Source organism: Bipolaris maydis (assembly GCF_028858645.1).
Source record: "Bipolaris maydis strain C4 unplaced genomic scaffold PSV08scaffold_7, whole genome shotgun sequence".
Classification (NCBI taxonomy): domain Eukaryota; kingdom Fungi; phylum Ascomycota; class Dothideomycetes; order Pleosporales; family Pleosporaceae; genus Bipolaris; species Bipolaris maydis.
Genome location: NW_027093863.1, coordinates 482,760 through 499,199, shown reverse-complemented (window position 1 = coordinate 499,199; position 16,440 = coordinate 482,760). Strand labels below are relative to the sequence as shown.

The window sequence follows — 16,440 nt, the reverse complement described above, 5'->3', positions numbered from 1 at the left end:
CCAGAACCCTACAACCCATGAACCATGCCCGCCAGACGCTGCCTGATGAAACAAAATAACCCCTCAGTGGTGCCCGAAGACGCCCCTTCTTTCTTGTTTTGCGTGGCAACTCGTGGGTTCATCTCGTTGCTTCTTTGCCCAGGAACCAGTCGGTAGTCACGGCATCTTGGTTAGTGCCCACGCGTAGTAGCCGTTAAGGCCCTATCCACCACTCAGGAACAGACCCTTTGGGCTCCATGCAGGAAGGGCAGCCAGCCAGTCACCTTTGATCTGTCGGGCCAAGAGACAGCCGTGACAGCCTCACAATTGCAATCATTCTCTGTTCCGTTGCCGTGCACTCTATGACACCATAGCGCATACGTAGGCAATCCAGGTCTGCTCCATGCTATCCGCTCGCTTCGCTAAACCGCACATCATTTCACCGTGATAGCTCCGTCTGCAACACTCTCTCTCCTCCCCTAGACTGAACTGACCATTGCTGCCAAGCTTTCCATCTGCGGCTCCAGTTCTTTTGAAAATTCTTGTAGTGCAGGAGTAATGGCAAAGTGCGGCTTACTGCTCTCGGCCACCAACCTCCACTTCTCGTGTGTAGCTTCCGTGTAGACAATTGCTCGTATAATAATGCACTCTTGCTGTGAGGCACGGTGACGCCGAGCTGATGCAACCACAGGGCCCTGGCTGTCAGCTCTGCGCCGACAAATGAGCAGCGCGAAGCCGTGATGGTCTGGGTGTTTTGCATTGTATAAAATGCCAATGTACTCTATCTTTTGTCAGTGTTTTTGCGAGCTGACATGGAGCTGAGCCCGGCTGCTGAAGGCCATGTACCGAGGATAATCTCCTTGAGTTCTCGCTGCACTTGCAACTCTTCCACTCTACTCATGCATACTTCTTGTTGGTTCACCATTAGTATGTCTTGTGCGAGGTGGTGGTGATGATGGCAATGATGATTGTGGTGTAACAAATCTACGGCTTGGCAAGAGGTTTATGGTTTGTGTGTGTGTGTGTGTGTGTGTGTGTGTGTGTGTGTGTGAAAGAGAGTGAATGAGAGAGATCAATCAGCCACTTCTGAGGAAGGAGCAACTATGTTACCACCATGTCAACAGCTGCACCCTGTGCTGAGGTACCGTGTAGGACTTCTCTCTCGGAAGACATCCATCGCTGATTTGAGACTCATATAAGCCCAGTTAGTAAGCGTGCCCTCGGGCATATGTACTAGTCGTGAATCATTTGTGTAATACAGATTGCAACGCACAGTCCAGTAGTAATGGCCCGAGTTTGTATTCCAACATTCATGGTCCTCTGCTCCGGCCCGATGCATATAATACAAGCATACATACATAGCGCTCAATCGACTCATGCCTTGATGGCGTAGTGCTTGCGGTTGTCGCTTTCCACCGCCTTACCCGTCCTCTCCTTCTCCCACAGTTTTATTCTTGACATGCGCTTCAGCATCCTCTCTTCCCGCTCCCGCTCCATCTGAGCCTCTGGATCCTGTGCATCCACCTCCTCTGATAATTGTGATCTTTCACCATGGTGACCCACATCCTTGTATAGTAACTTCTTTGCCTGCTCCCGCAGTTTCCGGGCCGCTTCGCGCTTGTCATTGTTGTCTATAGCTCCATTTGTCCTTGATGCCTCTTCAATTTCACTCTGCTTCTCTCGTTGTCCCCATGGCTCCAGGTCGGGAATCTCGGGCCACACAAAAGGCTGCTCCATCTCCACAGTCATGTACTTTTGAGATTCTGGGCGGAACCAGTGCCGTGGCTGTTCGCGCGTATCCCGTACGGGCATTTGCTTTACGTACGAGCGGATATTGAAGCATTTGACGTTGTACGCATGGTAGAGGTAGTCGCGGAGATCGTATTTTGAAAAGTCGAGCGGGACAAGGAAGCGAGCGTGGTAGGGCGATAGCTTGGGTGTCCGTACAAGCGCAACTGTGAATTTGGGACTGAATATCATTTAGTTCAATTGTCTCGTACGTATGCAATATGTGTGGCATACAGGTAGATCTTCTTGCTGCCAAAGGCTATCAGCTTCTTTGAGATGGGTACGGCATCCATTGCGACCAACTGCGACCAGATGTGCGTATTCTGGGGAGAATTTGCAAGATATCAGATGTTAATATTGCGACTTTTCAGCGGCGCATTGGCCTTGGCACAGTGCAATGCGCGTTGTGATGCCTCGCGTGGTTGCCCTACAGTGGGCTTTGCATGAAACTCAGAAATTGGATCGGAGGCCGACGGCACACCTCCGCATCCGTGCGCATGCACGCCGCCTCCAACTTCTACCGTTGTCACCCACCCACCCATCTGTTGCATTGTGGCGGAGTCTTATTGACTCCATCCAGAGTCATACGCATACAAATTCATGAGATGCTGGATGCATTCAGCACTTGGAATGAAATACGACGTTGCCTAGTGTTGCAGAGCTCATATATCCATGTACTTGTTGGATACGAGGCTTGGCAACAGGTCAAGGTATTGGCAAGTGCAAAGATCAACCAGACAGTCTATTTCCTGAATATCATTGTAATAGAGGCTTACATAGGGATATCATATTATTACTTCAAAAACAAAAAACCTTGGTGCCAAAGAAAGGACTCAACTACAGGCCAACTCTACCGACGCCTTTCCGAAGCGCAACTTCTATCAACGTCTCCTGCATTCCCCGGAGCAGGCTCTCGGCAATCTCCTTATCCCAGTAATTTTGATTGTAACATACACTAAGCACAAGTTGGCCTTGCCATATCCAGGTGTGGACCATCATTCGTAGGGTTAAAGTCTCGGCACCGAGCCAAAAGTCCTCTACCTGGACAAGGCCGTCGCCAATGTTGTTGGATAGCTTTTCGTCAATGGTTCCCAAGAAAGCAAACCTTGGCTGCAACTGCCCGTCCGTCTCTCCGTTGCTTCCGAGATTCGAATCGGTCAACCTCTGTTCAAGAAGCTTGTGGAAGTAAGGAGATGAGCCCAGGTATGGTGCGTAGCCAGTGGCATAGACTGGTGCGAGTTGAGCGTAATACGAGTCGAAGTCGGTCCATGGCGAGACAACCACCTCGGTTGTAAGCACGCTCGTATAGCTTGTTGGCGAGTTCTCTGGAGCTTCACCCTCGGGGATCAGGACACGGAGATTGTAATGGAATGAAGCCATGAAGCTCCGCGCTTCGTCAGTCGGTGCCAGTTTTACCACGGCGTTCACGAGAGCTGCATGCAGTACCACATCCAAGGCGAGCGCTGCATTGTCACAGCAATCCATGACAAGTTTTGTGTCGCTCTTGGAGAGCTTGATAAAGTGCCTTTGTGTGTATCCCGGCCTCTGAGCTTTGAGCTTTGGCTTTAGCTCCAGGGCTGGCTTGTGTGGCTCAAGGGAAGCGAGCCGGCTCTCTGCCTGAGCTTCAATGGCGGGTGTTACCTCGTGATTGATGTGAAGAGTGTCCTCCATGCTGGGAGTCAAGTTCTTGGCACATCCGCCAAACACCAAGTCTGGGTTCATGTTGGCGAGTGATTCAACAAGATGATTAAGACAGAAGATTGCTCCCCGGGCGTCGACGCGGTAGTGTGGCGACCAGATCATGACTTCGGATGTATCGGGAAGGAAGTAGCACATCATCTGTTCGTTCCTTGGGATACGCCCCAACAGTTCATCCACTGTTTTACCTTCGGCAACAGAGAAAGTGGCCGACACCCACAAGGCGATGGACTCAGCGTCGCCGACACGGTAAACATAGTTGCCGTTGTATGGGAAAGCGGCAATCTCGGGATGGTTGTAGCGGACCTGTTTCCATGCGGTTTGGAGATAGGCAGCGGGATCCTTGATATCGGGGTGGAACTTGAGTTTGGCAACGGCGTTTTTGGCCCAATTGTCGCGGCCAATAGCATTAGGAACATTGCGGGTGAGTATGTTCATCTTCTCGAGGTAACTTTGGGGACGCTCCCAGCGCCCTGGGCGGGTCTCTTTCCATGCACAGCCCGGCATGTTTAAAGTGTAGTAGGGATGAGTAGTGAATTATGTGAGAATGAATTTGCAGGCAAAGGCTAACGGTCGAGGTAGAGAATATGCAACTGAGTATGGTTCAGTGCAAAGATATTGCCCAGACTAAATACTCTGGCCGTCAGTGAGCCTCGAGTTAGTGTGTCAAGGAGGCCGGGAAGAACAAGCCCTAGCCTTGGAGAAAGGCATGTTGGGCAATTATTTGCTGCAGCCACCAATTAGCCTCGTATGAAACACAAACCGTTCGTGGAGGTGTCTAGGCCCTTGTTCCGTGGTGTGTACATGGACATGCAAGTTTGGCGTAACTTGGGAGGGATCGGGGGTTCGGGCGGTGCGGCGCGTGCTGAGGTTAAGGGTCTACACGGAAGTCGCTAGGGAACTAGAACCACCTGGACTATGGGCCCACCACCGTCATCGCTTCTCCCTTTTCGAGTCTTAGTGCCTAACGGGCGAAGCCACGCAAAGTAACACGCTGGGTATGACGCGCAATACGGTCCGTCTGCAAGAGGGGCTAATGCAAGGAGAAGTGGACATCGATCGGTATTTGAATGTATTCGTACTAGCAGATCCTACACCTTAATCCACATCCCGAGACTGCGAAACATTCACAACGTCGGGTCGACCGCTAGCGTCGTCAGCTTGTGTACTCGTCCTCTCGTATACTCTCGTCAGCACAAACGAAGCATGGCCAACCAATACTTTGCAAGTCAAGAAAAAGAAAGCCCTTTGCAGAAGCATCTTGGGATTCTGCTGCACCGTGATAGGGGCTGGCCAGGATAGTCACCTTGCATGTGAAGCTGAGGACGACAAGCACGCTAGATGAACATGCTTGTGTATATTACGGACAACATGATTCATTAGCCTAGTGTTTATCCTTGCAGAATAAAAACCCGAGCCCCCCTCCCCCGTTGACAGGACCAGAATGCAGGATTCCCTGACAGCAATAACATTCAGGACATGAAACGAATCGGGGGGGGGGGGGGGGGGTTGTCCCAGGGTCTAACGGCGGAAGCGCTAGCTCCCGCAGCCTCCGATCGGGGCGATGGGGTATGTTCAAAGCCCATCATACGATGCGAGTGGCCTGCAGTATGACCTTTTGAGAGTTTATTCTTTCTTGCGTTCCCTGAATTGCTCTTGCGCAAGCCGCGGTTTGTCTAGACTCAGCCTTCGCGTAGGAGCGCCTTGAAGAGTCTCGTCTGTCGAGAAAGTTGCCTTTTCTCGGACATGAGCGACTGCAGGGAAAATGCTTTTTTCCCCCATGTCTTACTATATGATTTCCGTTTTAGGATGCCGGCGAATCAGCCGTCTCCCACCTCGCCTCGAGGTATAAGCATATAGTAGACGCGCGCAGGGATCCATGTTTGTTTGATCTTCTTGACACGACGCTGACTAATGACACTAGTTCGTTCAAGGTAAGTAACGTGTGCATGCCATGGTTGGTATCTGGGAATCCCCACCGTTCTTCTTACGTCTAAAACAAGCTACATCTTCTGACAGCAACCACACCCGATGGACAGGCATGTCTAACGAGCTTCCAGCCTGTCAAAAATGCAAGCTGCGCAAGGTCAGGTGCGATCGACAAGCCCCAAAATGCACAAGTTGCACAAAGGGAAATGTGGCTTGCATCGTCGTCAATCCGGCAACAGGTGAACAATATGCACGAGACTATCAGACAGCTCGAGGGTCAAGAGGCCGAGGTGAAGGCAAGATTAGACGAAAAAACTGCCGCCAGGTCTGAAACGAGCCATGACACTATCGAAGCAGCTCAGGCGACACCAGCCGGGCTTCCGACAGGAGGAAGCCATGCGTCACACGACGGCTTTGTTGGCCATGGCAGCGGCCTCGGGTTCTTCCGTAGCATACTATCTGAAGCAAAATGGCAACGCCATCGAACGCGCATACTCGACCAACTAGCGACGCGTCCCGGGATCCAGCAACTGCATCTTTCGCCAAATCCATTACCCGCAGTCCAGGAAGCGGAGCAGCTTTTGGAAAACTACTTTACTCGCTTCCACATACATCACACATCCCTTCTGCGCCAAGAGGTTCTCGGCATTTTCAATCGCGTCTACAATGCATCAGCAACTTCTTCGGACCAAGACTACTTCAGGTTGCTTATGGTGTTTGCTATCAGTGCCACTACAAGGTATCGTGCAGGGATCACTAACCATCATCCGTATGACTACTTTATAGCAGCCGAGGACTATCTCGGACGAATTCCGCTGATACGTGATATCGATGTAATTCAGAATCTTCTGCTGGTGGCTAGATTCGGCATGTATCACCACATCGGTGCTTCGCTGTGGGGAAATATCCCAGTTGTGCATGAGGCAATGCATCGAGTGGAAGCTGCATTTGAAGCCGGTATATCCTTTGGACCCTCTCGTGGAGCAGCATCGACGCCGCGTCTTCTGGGAGTGCTATGTGCTTGATCGATATAGCTCCGGGATCCTGGGACGGCCATTTGCAATTGCAGAGTCGGATATCGAGTTAGAGCTTCCTTTTGATGCAGACGACGATTACCTGGTCAATTCAAGCATAACGAGCCTTGACCTAATGCCTAAGCGTGGCCCGGGGCCTTCCGAACTATCCGTATTTATCATCTGCATTCAGCTCAGGCGAATCAGCTCTCGGATACATTCGACATTCTACAGTAGTCGAAGTGCAGTGGCTTCAAACGCTACCAGTTTCGGAAGATCAACCGAGTTCAAGTCTATTGGTCACGTCTATACAGCCTTCACACGACTACGATCAGAACTGAACGAATGGCGGGCAACCGCACCAATCTTCCTCTATCCACGATCCCTGTATGAACGACCTGAATGGCATGACTTTTTGCATGAGAAGGATGTGCTGCTTCTCGCTCGGGGCGCGGTGCACAACGTACCGTCCAAACCATATGTTGGTACTGCTGTAAAAGAAATACTGACAGCCTGTTTTGTTTCTGCGAGTAGAATTATTGAATTGTATTCTACATTGATGGAGAAACGCGCAATCACTTGGACACGCAGTTATTTTCAAGTCATCTTCACAGCTGGGCTGACTGTCACGTTCTGTATCAGTCTCGAGCTACTGAAAAGTAGTATTGCAGCAGTCTTTGAGCAGCGCCATCCAGCCAGGACGCTGACTCTATGCAGTACTATTATGTCTTACTATAAGGGCAAAATGCCAGATGCAGCATCTGCTGCTGTGGTCTTCGATGTTCTGAAAGATGAATGTCTCAAAGACAATTTGTCTAGAGTTGAGAATTCTGATCCCAACAAGGATTCAATGAACGACTCTGCAGCGCACTCTGCCCATAACAATTCTAGTGTTATGACCGCAGACCTTGAACAGACTTGTGGCACGATGGCTGGCGCCATGTCGCAGGACAACATCGACTTGGGTCCCAGCAATGGTCAGTTTGACCCGCACTATGGACTTGGTTCTCAACAGTTCAATTTGAGCTTGACCAATAACCTTATGACACAACTGGAGGCTGGACTTGGAGAGTATGCATGGGGTTCACTACCACTAGACTGCAATTTTTGGGATCAAATGTCATTCAACTATTGACTCCTTATGTACTCGGCCAATCGATCGATCGCTGCCATAGCCGTCTCTATCTGCGTCTGAGCAGTAGCGGCACCAACATGTGGTGTACTTACTACGCGGCCGGTGCCCCAAAGCCCGCCATATCGCTCCTGTGTGGGTGGCTCTTGCTCATGGCAATCGAGACCCGCACCAAAGATGAGCTCCTCTTTCAGCACTCGCTCCAAGTCGGCCTCATTAACAATGCCACCACGTGCGGCATTGATGAGAATCGCGTTCCGCTTGATCGGGGAAATTTGTGTGTAATCAATAAGATTTCGCGTCTGAGGGAGAAGCGGAATGTGAAGTGTAACGACATCAGAAGTTTCCAAAACTTGCTCCAACGATTTGGCGCGCGTGTGAGGTATGTCTGTCCACGCGTCTTCTGGCAGCAGTGGGTCATATGCGACGATGCTGCAGCCCAAGCCTCCCTGGAATACCCTGGCCACCTTTTGACCTATGTTTCCCATACCGACTATTCCAATGGTCTTTTGGCTTATTATGAGACCAGAATACTTTTCCTTTGGTATGGTCTTTCCAGCGCTTTGCAGTGCGATAATGCGGCCTACTTGACGTGCCACAGACATGGTCAGAGTGAGCACTGTTTCGGCAACAGCCTGTGCATTGACACCGGGGGTATTGAAGATTTTGATGTCGCGTTCGCGGCATGCTGCGGCATCGATCTTATCAATACCTACTCCTTAGTTAGAATCAGCCTGTCCTGGGAACGATGGAAGTTTCATACCAACACCTTGCTTGCCAAGCGCCTTGAGTCTAGGGGCCAACTTTACATCATCCGCTGTCAGGTACGAGCTACGGATGAGCAGATACTCCGCCTTTTCCCGCCACTCAGCATGTCGACTGTCATCAGGAAGAATGGCGTCAAACAAAGATTGCGCATGTTTCACGGCTGTAGGATGGAAGGCATCAAGGAGGTACACAGTCGGCTTAGCTCCTTTGCCAGCAGATGGGGACTCTGCAGGCTAGTCGATGCGACCTGGTGCCATTGCTTATTCGTGCAGGAAATGTAAATACTAGTACAACTCATTTGCAAAGACGTTAGCAACGAGGCTTATATCTCTCTATTCTTGCGGGAGACATGGCTTGATTTTATGTCCATGTTCGAGTCACATCAACATAGTGGCTGGTTCAACTGGTAAGCCAGACATGTCCGACGCGTGGAACACGCAGTGATAGCCGGTGCCACTGGTGCAGTACGCTGAATGTTCAAGGCATTGAGGCATCATGGGGCCCCACAGTATCAACCACTGCCGAAGAATGCCCCTCGGTCGTGTCCGATGGCAACCTCTTTTTGCAGCCGGAGTTTTCGGAGGGTTCCAACGGCGCCGAAGGCCCACATACTTGGAAAACGCCATTGGTTAGGCGCGACAATAGTCTATCTGCACTGTGCACAATCCGAGTGCACTTTAAGCTGTACATCATTGGCCACAGTGGGACCGTATCGAATACCCCATGGGATGCGGTCGTTTGATTGGTAGGCTTACTTGAGACTTTCTACTAGTAGGCCAAGCCGAGGCGAGTTTTGGCCTCGGCTGCCAATTCTGACGTTCAAGCGTAGCGGATCCTTTGTATAAACACCAACACTAATGACATATTCCAAGCCATGGCACTGAGACGTGCACATGGCATGCATCATGATGCAGACTTGCGAGAGGTACTGGAGGAGAAAGCAGAAGGTTGCCTTGCCGTTCCCGTACAGACTTATCGCGCTCATGACCTCTAGTGCTTACGCAACTTTCCTTGCATGCAATGTCGTGAAGCCTCAACCACATGTATGCAACGCCGACTCGGCTCTACAGCTGAAACACCGGGACTGAGCGGCTCAAGTTATGTGGAGTCCTTGAAGATTAAGATTCAAACACTCGAAACACAACTTTGGGAAGAGCGGTTGCAAGATACCACACCATCGAGACGAGCATACAATTCACCTAGAGACCAAGATGACACCCAGCAACGCACTAATGTACCAGGGTCTTCCGACGTCGTGGATCATCCAAATGGTGACCTACATGATACGATAGAGGAAGCATCATATCTGTCACTAGCTGCTATGGGCGCGCAGCGGGCGGATCACCAACCTTTCCCAACCCAGGGCCTCTCTTTCCTAACTTTACTGTATGCTGCAACCGGCGTGTCAGGGACAAATCCTTCAACGTCTCAGGGTAATCATGCAGCTCATTCTGCCATTCTAGCTGGTCTTCGCAACAACGTTGTTGTGCCACATTACGAGCAAAGCAGAACCGTAAACAGCGCCGCACTCGACAAGTACATCGAGTTTGTGCAGCAGTCTTATCCGTTCATAGCCAGTGGAGGCCTGAGAGATGTGTTTAAAATTGCTTTGCAAACTCAACAGGACGATAGAGATGCTACTACTGGTAAGTTTTTCAGAGGTTGTATGTTGTTAGCGTGATTCAAATTATTTTCTGAAAGCGGCCTTGAATGCTTGATGCTATGCAATCTTTTTCGTGCCCTTCACACTCGTTCCCAGACTAGCCATATGATCAGGTAATACCGCAGTTGACGCAGAGCAACCCGAGACGACTGTTATAATGCTATTCGGACTCGCCACAGGCCTTCTTGTGTCGCCAGGCTATGCGTACACTGAAGTCATCGCGACCAAGTATGCAGCGTGCGCAGTAGATTTACTACCTCGCGTATTCGACCACACGAGTGACTTATCGACCGTTCAGTGCTTAGTTGCATTGACAATCTACTCGCTATACACAGCACTCGGAGGTTCAACTTGGCATTTGCTAGGCTTGGCAATGACTCGCTGTGTTGCGTCTGGTATGCACATAAGTAGGTTATCTGACTTGGACTCAGACAACGAGAACAAACGAAACAGCTGCAAAGCCTTTTGGACGCTTTATAAATTAGATACGTAAATCAGCACTGCACTAGATCGACCATTTTGTCTCAGTGATAATGACGTACTGGTCTCGTCGCCGACTTCGACAGAAATCAGCAACGACAATAGGCGACTTCGCTGTCTAGTCGAACATGCTCAATTGCCCCGGTCCAATCGTTCAGAACCCACAACAGACCCTTGGGTTCAATACATCAACCTCCGCCACTGGTATGATATTATGGATACACCCGCAGCTCCGTCACTTTCACATCTCCAGATGCTGGTCCATGGCCTTATCGAGATAGTGAACCGAATATCATTCCAGAACAGCCAGAACTGGAATTTGATATTGTGTGGAGCCGAGCCAGATATTGAGAACTACCTCAATCTCTTGGAAACCCAGCTTCTGGAACAGCGGTGCGCACCTGCAGCTTTCGACGCTTTCGACGTATTCGCAGCTGGCGTTATGATCATGCAATTACGCATGGTACATGAGCCTGATGTGAATCTGGCCGAGCAAATTACGGCACGCATAGCTGCACGGAAAAGCCTTGTATCGCAAGCTATCAATGTCTTGACGATGCTCTCAATGCGATATCCCCCCATCCGCAGCTTGAGAGATGTGCTCTCGGAGTATCGCGCTATCTCAATAGACAACCAGCAACATTTGTCTCTGTCGCACCTTCGCGATCTTATTGATCGTTCAGAAATTTGTATTCCCAGGCCCTTGCAAGATATGATTCTAAGGGGATTTACACCTTGAATTTGAGCTTTCATTCGCTATTGCAAATCTTGGCCGGACATTGTTTCATCGTGAGGTGGGATGCTGTGGTGTAGAAATCTCTAAGCTATTTTTAACTGGGCGCCCTTTTTCTTTGAAGAAGATAACTTTTAGGGGAAACAGACGCTACAGCACTACGCGATACTCAATGTTTATCTTGCTTGCGAGTACTAAGATAAACACGAGTGGCACAAGTCACGAAAGTTCAGCCGTTGGAGATAATACGACTTAGATTGCTCTCGACATCTAATGGCCATCTACCGGAACCTCCGCTACTTGAACAGCATCACCGTTCAGCTTCTCTGGAACAGCGTTACTTACGCTATTACTCACACCATTGCTCTTGGTAGTCTTGACGTCAGCAGCCGAGCTTGAGGACTTAACCCTTTGGCTCAGTCGTGCCATCTCTCCTGCTCTCTTTGTAGCACCTCCAAGTAGCAGTGGACCATCTGTGGCTGCCATGACCCACCTGGCCCCCATCGTGCAAAACTTCTCTACAAGATCCAGCCTTGAATGTAATCCTCCAATTCCGACATACTTTCCATGCTTCTTACATGCATTGATTGTCTTCTCGTACACTTCAGTCAATCTTGGGTTATCATATTCGCCTGGAATGCCCATCTCAGCTGTCATGTCGTTGGTACCGATAAGCAGTGAGTCAACGCCATCAAGAGCTGCAAGCTCTTCAACACACTCGACGGCTTCCAAGGTCTCCACCATGGGAATGACTAATGTGTTGGCATTGACCACAGGGTTTGTCTTCTTCGCCGCGATATGACGATATTGGAAGTGGGGCAAGTTGTTTACAGAAGATCGGTGACCCTGTGGCTGGAACTTGGCGGCCGCGACGACGTTTTTGGCATCCTGTACGGACCGTATGTGAGGCACAATGACACCAAGTGCACCACCGTCAAGCACTCTCGCGATGAACCATGAATCTTTGGAGGGCACACGAACGATTGGTGCAATGCCTGCATAAAGTGCAGCAATGCATATTTGGCCTGCATTTACTGTTAGTGTAGCGACATAATGTCAAAAGCAAATGACTCACTTGTGGTGTCTAGGTCGAAGGATGAATGCTCCATATCGACCAAGATACCATCGAATCCAGCAGTCTTTGCCATCATTGGCAACTCGACGCTGCGTACAAGCTTGACTGAAAGCGTGTATGCCACCTCATCTCTGAGCATTTTCTCCCGAAGAGAGTTCGGGAGGGTGATTTCCGCCATGGTATGCCTAGTAGTCAAGTGATGATTTAGTCGGTTAAAGGAAGCTCAAGACAAGCTGGAAAGATGAGATGGCAAGACAATCTTGAAAAATGACTTCGTAAGAGAATGGTTACCATAACGCGAGACTCCAACCATCTTGTGTAACGTCTTGGTACACGCAATGACTGTTCAAGTCATAGGATACCCGCCTCGGGCCTCGGACGCCACGACACGAGTCGTGCACCATCCTGTCTCGGTCACGTCCGAAAAGTTTCCCCGCATCGGCCGTAGCCCCGAGCACGCTTCCGACATCCCGTAAGTCCCAAGACAAACAGTCCAAGCCATAATGCTGGGTCGCGGGGAAAACATCTGGGGTCCGGGGTAGAAGTTGCCTAAGAACTGCCAAGCATGGGGACGACTATTCGACAGATTGCACAAGTGTCAATGTGAGCGACAACAAGTATAAAGACGATCAGCAGGTCGTGGATCTCGGTGTTCAATCCACAGAGTCTCGACTGCATGTCGAGCTCGATAATACACATAGTTTACCCATTCAAGTCACTTCGAGCAAAATGGCGATCGACTCGGACTCAAAACGGAGCGTTGAGATCATCAAAGTTGAAGATGCCAATGTCAACGCCGAAGCGAGCTACCTACAGCGATATCCGCTCCTGGTGAACAAGACCGAAGATGGGCTTAAGGCGTTGAACAAGGCTGTTCTAAAGAAACTGGACTGGAAGTTACTGCCATGCATTACTATAATGCTACTTTTTCGGTCTCAACATCCAGCTCTCGTGGGAAACAACTGTTGTCCCGCGTCCACGCACGAAGCGCGCTGCCCTCATCGCCATCGCCAACTGCGTGTCGTCTATCTCGCACTGGTTTAGCCCATATTTCTTTTTGCGCAGCCAGGAGCCAAGGTACCAGATGGGCGGTGGCATTATTATTGCTGGATGCGGACTTGCGATCGTTTTCTCGTTGCTCGCGAAGTTATGGGCGGAGAGGAAAAACAAGGCGATTGAGCGGGAGGAGGAGAGGACAGGCGAGGTTACGACTTGGCGGTTTGCGACATAATTGAGGATAGAAACTGTATAAGAGTCTGGCTGATGAATCATGATGTGAAGATATGTATGGTTCTGACGATGATATACCTCCACGTGCTTTCAATAGTTACTATTCTCTATGTCGTTCGATTCTTCAAGAACCCTGACGGAGCATCGTGGTGCATTTTCAAAGTTTTTGTGGATGCTCTGTGAATTGACTTCAATTAATTGCTTGTTGGGCTTCAAGTATTTGTTTCGGAGTCATTGCTTGATGTTTACTTGATATCTTTTCACATGTATGTAATAAGAGGGTACACATTTCACTATCTTCTGCGCTTGCTATCAAAGACTGCCTGCGCATCGGTTCGTGATAGTGAAGTGATAACGCTTTTCTGCTTCCGCTTACAGCTATCTCTTCTACATGAGAGGCAGCTTGCCTCTCAATGTGGATGTTTGGGTCACTTCCGTGCATCACGTGAATCATCCTCTCGCACTTTCCACATCCCATATTTGCCCTTTATACTCGTTGACCACAAATCATTCGGCATAGGGAGTACCAAACCCATGAAACTTGCTATATGAACACATACCAATCAGTTTCTCCTGTTAACGCTTCAAGGGTTTCTGCAGGTCATTGCGTCTCCTGTGCTGTCTGATGAGGGTGAAGCTTGTTAGCATACGGCACACGTGCGCTTGCGGTTTCTGGGCGTGATTGCCTGTTTTCTCTCAGCCTCTCACATTATATCACCTCACCTCTGCCACTTTCCAAGAGCCGCACGCCACCACTAGAGCTCCACTGTGTCCCATTGTGACGCCTCTCTGCTATAATAAACAAGCGACAACCATGGATCCACGAAAAGCTAGACCACCAAACCCAACGGTCGATCATAACGCATTCAAAGGAAAGAAGCCGAACAAAGTCATTTCTGTACCTGTCGGGTTCCGCCGCTCCACTTATGCCAGAGAACGAGAGCAGATCGTCAGTGATGTCAAAGTCAGCACAGGATGCGCCGTAATTCCACATTGGAGTTACAGGCGGGATCAAAACGAAAGCATTATCTATCAGTTTGATATCTTCGGGACTGGCACAGCTCTGGAGAAAGCTGTTCGTCACATCAATCAGTGGATATCGAAAGCACAGACCAAAACAAAGGACTCGTCGGCATGGGCAAAGACGCCGGCGTTCGACCCGAACAAGTGGTATTACGAGCAAGTTGATGATTTAAAGCAAAGACACAAACAAAGCTTCAAAGAAGCACCATCTGAAGATGATACTCTGGAAACCGTGGGTACTTCCGAATCACCTGAAAATTCTTGACTGATAAACACAGATGATAGTACACTGGCCTGCCGAACTCGACGACCGTGATATTTCGCCTCGAGATGCCTTTGGCAATAAGCTAGAGTTCTTGGACACCCTCAGAACGCGCAATGAAGTGTTCATCACTCTCTTGGGGAACAGGAGTAGCGACTGGCAACTGAAGATCCAGTCTCATGACGCTGCAAACCTTGAAGTGGCTGTAGAGGAGACGAAGAATATGATTGAGAAAATAAAGACTGAGGAAATGGGGCTCTGCTCAACCAACATGATTCTAGACGACAAGGAAGGCATGGAAGTCGTTTTCAGACAACCTGATACATGGTGGCCGAAAATTGAGAATCGGACTTCACCCCGCTTTCTTCCAAGCGACATGATGGACCCTCCTGGTAGTTTTCGCGGACAGACACTGCGTTTATTGGAGCTTCAAACGATTCAGTGTTCGTTCCAGTTGGCTCTCGAGGCCGTGAGACATAGAAAAGGCGCGTACGATTTGGTTGTGCGTCTGGGCTGTCTATCAGTTCGCTCAGACGAGATCAAGAATGAAAAGGTTGAGGTCAAATACAGCAAGGCGACATTTTTGAGATCAATCAACGGTCACCTTCCACTGGGTGTTGAGAGATGGTAAGTGGATATCCTATCAAACTGTGTCGAGAGTGGCGCTAACTGCACAGGCTGGCCAACGATACATCCGGTCAACAGATGCTGAGATCCCTCTGCTCATCTGACAAACTCCTCGAACCCATCAAATCCTCTAGCTACTCCGGCTATAGACCTGACACACTCAAGAAGACTAGACCAACGTTCCGAGGGATATGGATATTCCGAGATCCAAACACTTCCCCAGTTGACCTGCCGCGTGAACGCACCCGCCACTCTGGGAGACCAGCGACTTCTGGTCAAACGCCTGTGACTGTGCCACCAAAGTACGTCCTAGCCCAAGTTGACTGGATTGATGATAACGAAGGTTTGTATTGGAAGGACACGCCGCGGTTCTATGAGCTGGACACAGGCGCCGTAGGTCCCAAGCAGCACATGGATATCAAACTACTGGAACTAGGAGAGGGCCGTGGGTGGGACTTTGCACTGGAGTCCATAAAACCTGTGTCCGCAAAGAGTATGTCGCCCCTCCTTACTCGGTTTATGGAGGGTGTGAGGATGAAATGTGGTTACAATCCCCAGTCCGCCGACCTCTTTGCTGAATGGGAGAAATCACCGGCTGTCAAGAATTACCTAGTGACTGAACGTTTGATTGTCATCTACTCCTTCGGAATCAAGGAGACATCCTACAAGGTCGAAATCGCACGCATCTGGCATACGGGTCGGCAGCCAGTATGGAGTCTTGGTGTTCGTCATGCCGAGTGGGCAAACCGTCTTTCAGAGCTGGAGCATCTTCCCACCGGTCGCAAGGCCAACTGGGGTAATACCATTACCAGTTTCCTTCCAAGTGACGGACAGTCTTCATACAACACCGTTGACGAAGACGAGGACTTAGGCTTAAGTAACCTCGATCTTGGTTCTGACGTTGAAGCGCCTCCTCAGGATGGTATCCGCATTCTGATAGACAAGCTGCTTCAGATTTCGGCCGTTGTCAGCTCGGTCAGGAAAGATGAGGGAGTTGTTGCTGTATGAGCATGTGAACCGACACTGTGCGGATGGTGGAA

At 49.9% G+C, this 16,440-nt stretch overlaps 8 protein-coding genes across 8 annotated transcripts; 4 read left to right on the top strand and 4 right to left on the bottom strand.

Moving 5' to 3' along the window:
• Nucleotides 1-458: 458 nt before the first annotated feature.
• On the bottom strand, nt 459-880 carry PSV08DRAFT_390426 (uncharacterized protein; the record flags this gene model as incomplete). The annotated part of the gene is made up of 2 exons (XM_014227291.1): nt 459-760; nt 826-880. The coding sequence occupies 2 exons, from the start codon at nt 878-880 to the stop codon at nt 459-461; spliced, it is 357 nt and encodes a 118-aa protein (XP_014082766.1).
• A 473-nt stretch (nt 881-1,353) lies between these two features.
• Nucleotides 1,354-3,972, bottom strand: PSV08DRAFT_371123 (uncharacterized protein; the record flags this gene model as incomplete). Its single annotated transcript, XM_014227292.2, has 3 exons — nt 1,354-1,948; nt 2,002-2,090; nt 2,722-3,972. 3 exons carry the CDS (start codon nt 3,970-3,972, stop codon nt 1,354-1,356), a joined length of 1,935 nt encoding a protein of 644 aa, XP_014082767.1.
• Nucleotides 3,973-6,171: 2,199 nt separating this feature from the next.
• PSV08DRAFT_409742 (uncharacterized protein) lies at nt 6,172-7,542 on the top strand (the record flags this gene model as incomplete). Its single annotated transcript, XM_066093835.1, has 2 exons — nt 6,172-6,579; nt 6,700-7,542. Exons 1-2 carry the CDS (start codon nt 6,313-6,315, stop codon nt 7,540-7,542), a joined length of 1,110 nt encoding a protein of 369 aa, XP_065949094.1. The 5' UTR covers nt 6,172-6,312.
• A 5-nt stretch (nt 7,543-7,547) lies between these two features.
• On the bottom strand, nt 7,548-8,498 carry PSV08DRAFT_165958 (D-isomer specific 2-hydroxyacid dehydrogenase; the record flags this gene model as incomplete). The annotated part of the gene is made up of 2 exons (XM_014227295.2): nt 7,548-8,254; nt 8,303-8,498. Coding segments are annotated over 2 exons (903 nt in total), but the record flags the coding sequence as incomplete, so codon positions are not given.
• An 854-nt stretch (nt 8,499-9,352) lies between these two features.
• On the top strand, nt 9,353-11,189 carry PSV08DRAFT_351488 (uncharacterized protein; the record flags this gene model as incomplete). The annotated part of the gene is made up of 3 exons (XM_066092843.1): nt 9,353-9,953; nt 10,084-10,198; nt 10,499-11,189. The coding sequence occupies 3 exons, from the start codon at nt 9,353-9,355 to the stop codon at nt 11,187-11,189; spliced, it is 1,407 nt and encodes a 468-aa protein (XP_065949093.1).
• Nucleotides 11,190-11,453: 264 nt separating this feature from the next.
• Nucleotides 11,454-12,436, bottom strand: PSV08DRAFT_223222 (Pyruvate/Phosphoenolpyruvate kinase-like domain-containing protein; the record flags this gene model as incomplete). The annotated part of the gene is made up of 2 exons (XM_014227297.1): nt 11,454-12,208; nt 12,259-12,436. The coding sequence occupies 2 exons, from the start codon at nt 12,434-12,436 to the stop codon at nt 11,454-11,456; spliced, it is 933 nt and encodes a 310-aa protein (XP_014082772.1).
• A 551-nt stretch (nt 12,437-12,987) lies between these two features.
• PSV08DRAFT_390406 (uncharacterized protein) lies at nt 12,988-13,302 on the top strand (the record flags this gene model as incomplete). Its single annotated transcript, XM_014227298.1, has 1 exon — nt 12,988-13,302. One exon carries the CDS (start codon nt 12,988-12,990, stop codon nt 13,300-13,302), a length of 315 nt encoding a protein of 104 aa, XP_014082773.1.
• A 1,000-nt stretch (nt 13,303-14,302) lies between these two features.
• PSV08DRAFT_351485 (uncharacterized protein) lies at nt 14,303-16,408 on the top strand (the record flags this gene model as incomplete). The annotated part of the gene is made up of 3 exons (XM_066092842.1): nt 14,303-14,743; nt 14,790-15,400; nt 15,451-16,408. The coding sequence occupies 3 exons, from the start codon at nt 14,303-14,305 to the stop codon at nt 16,406-16,408; spliced, it is 2,010 nt and encodes a 669-aa protein (XP_065949092.1).
• Nucleotides 16,409-16,440: the final 32 nt, after the last annotated feature.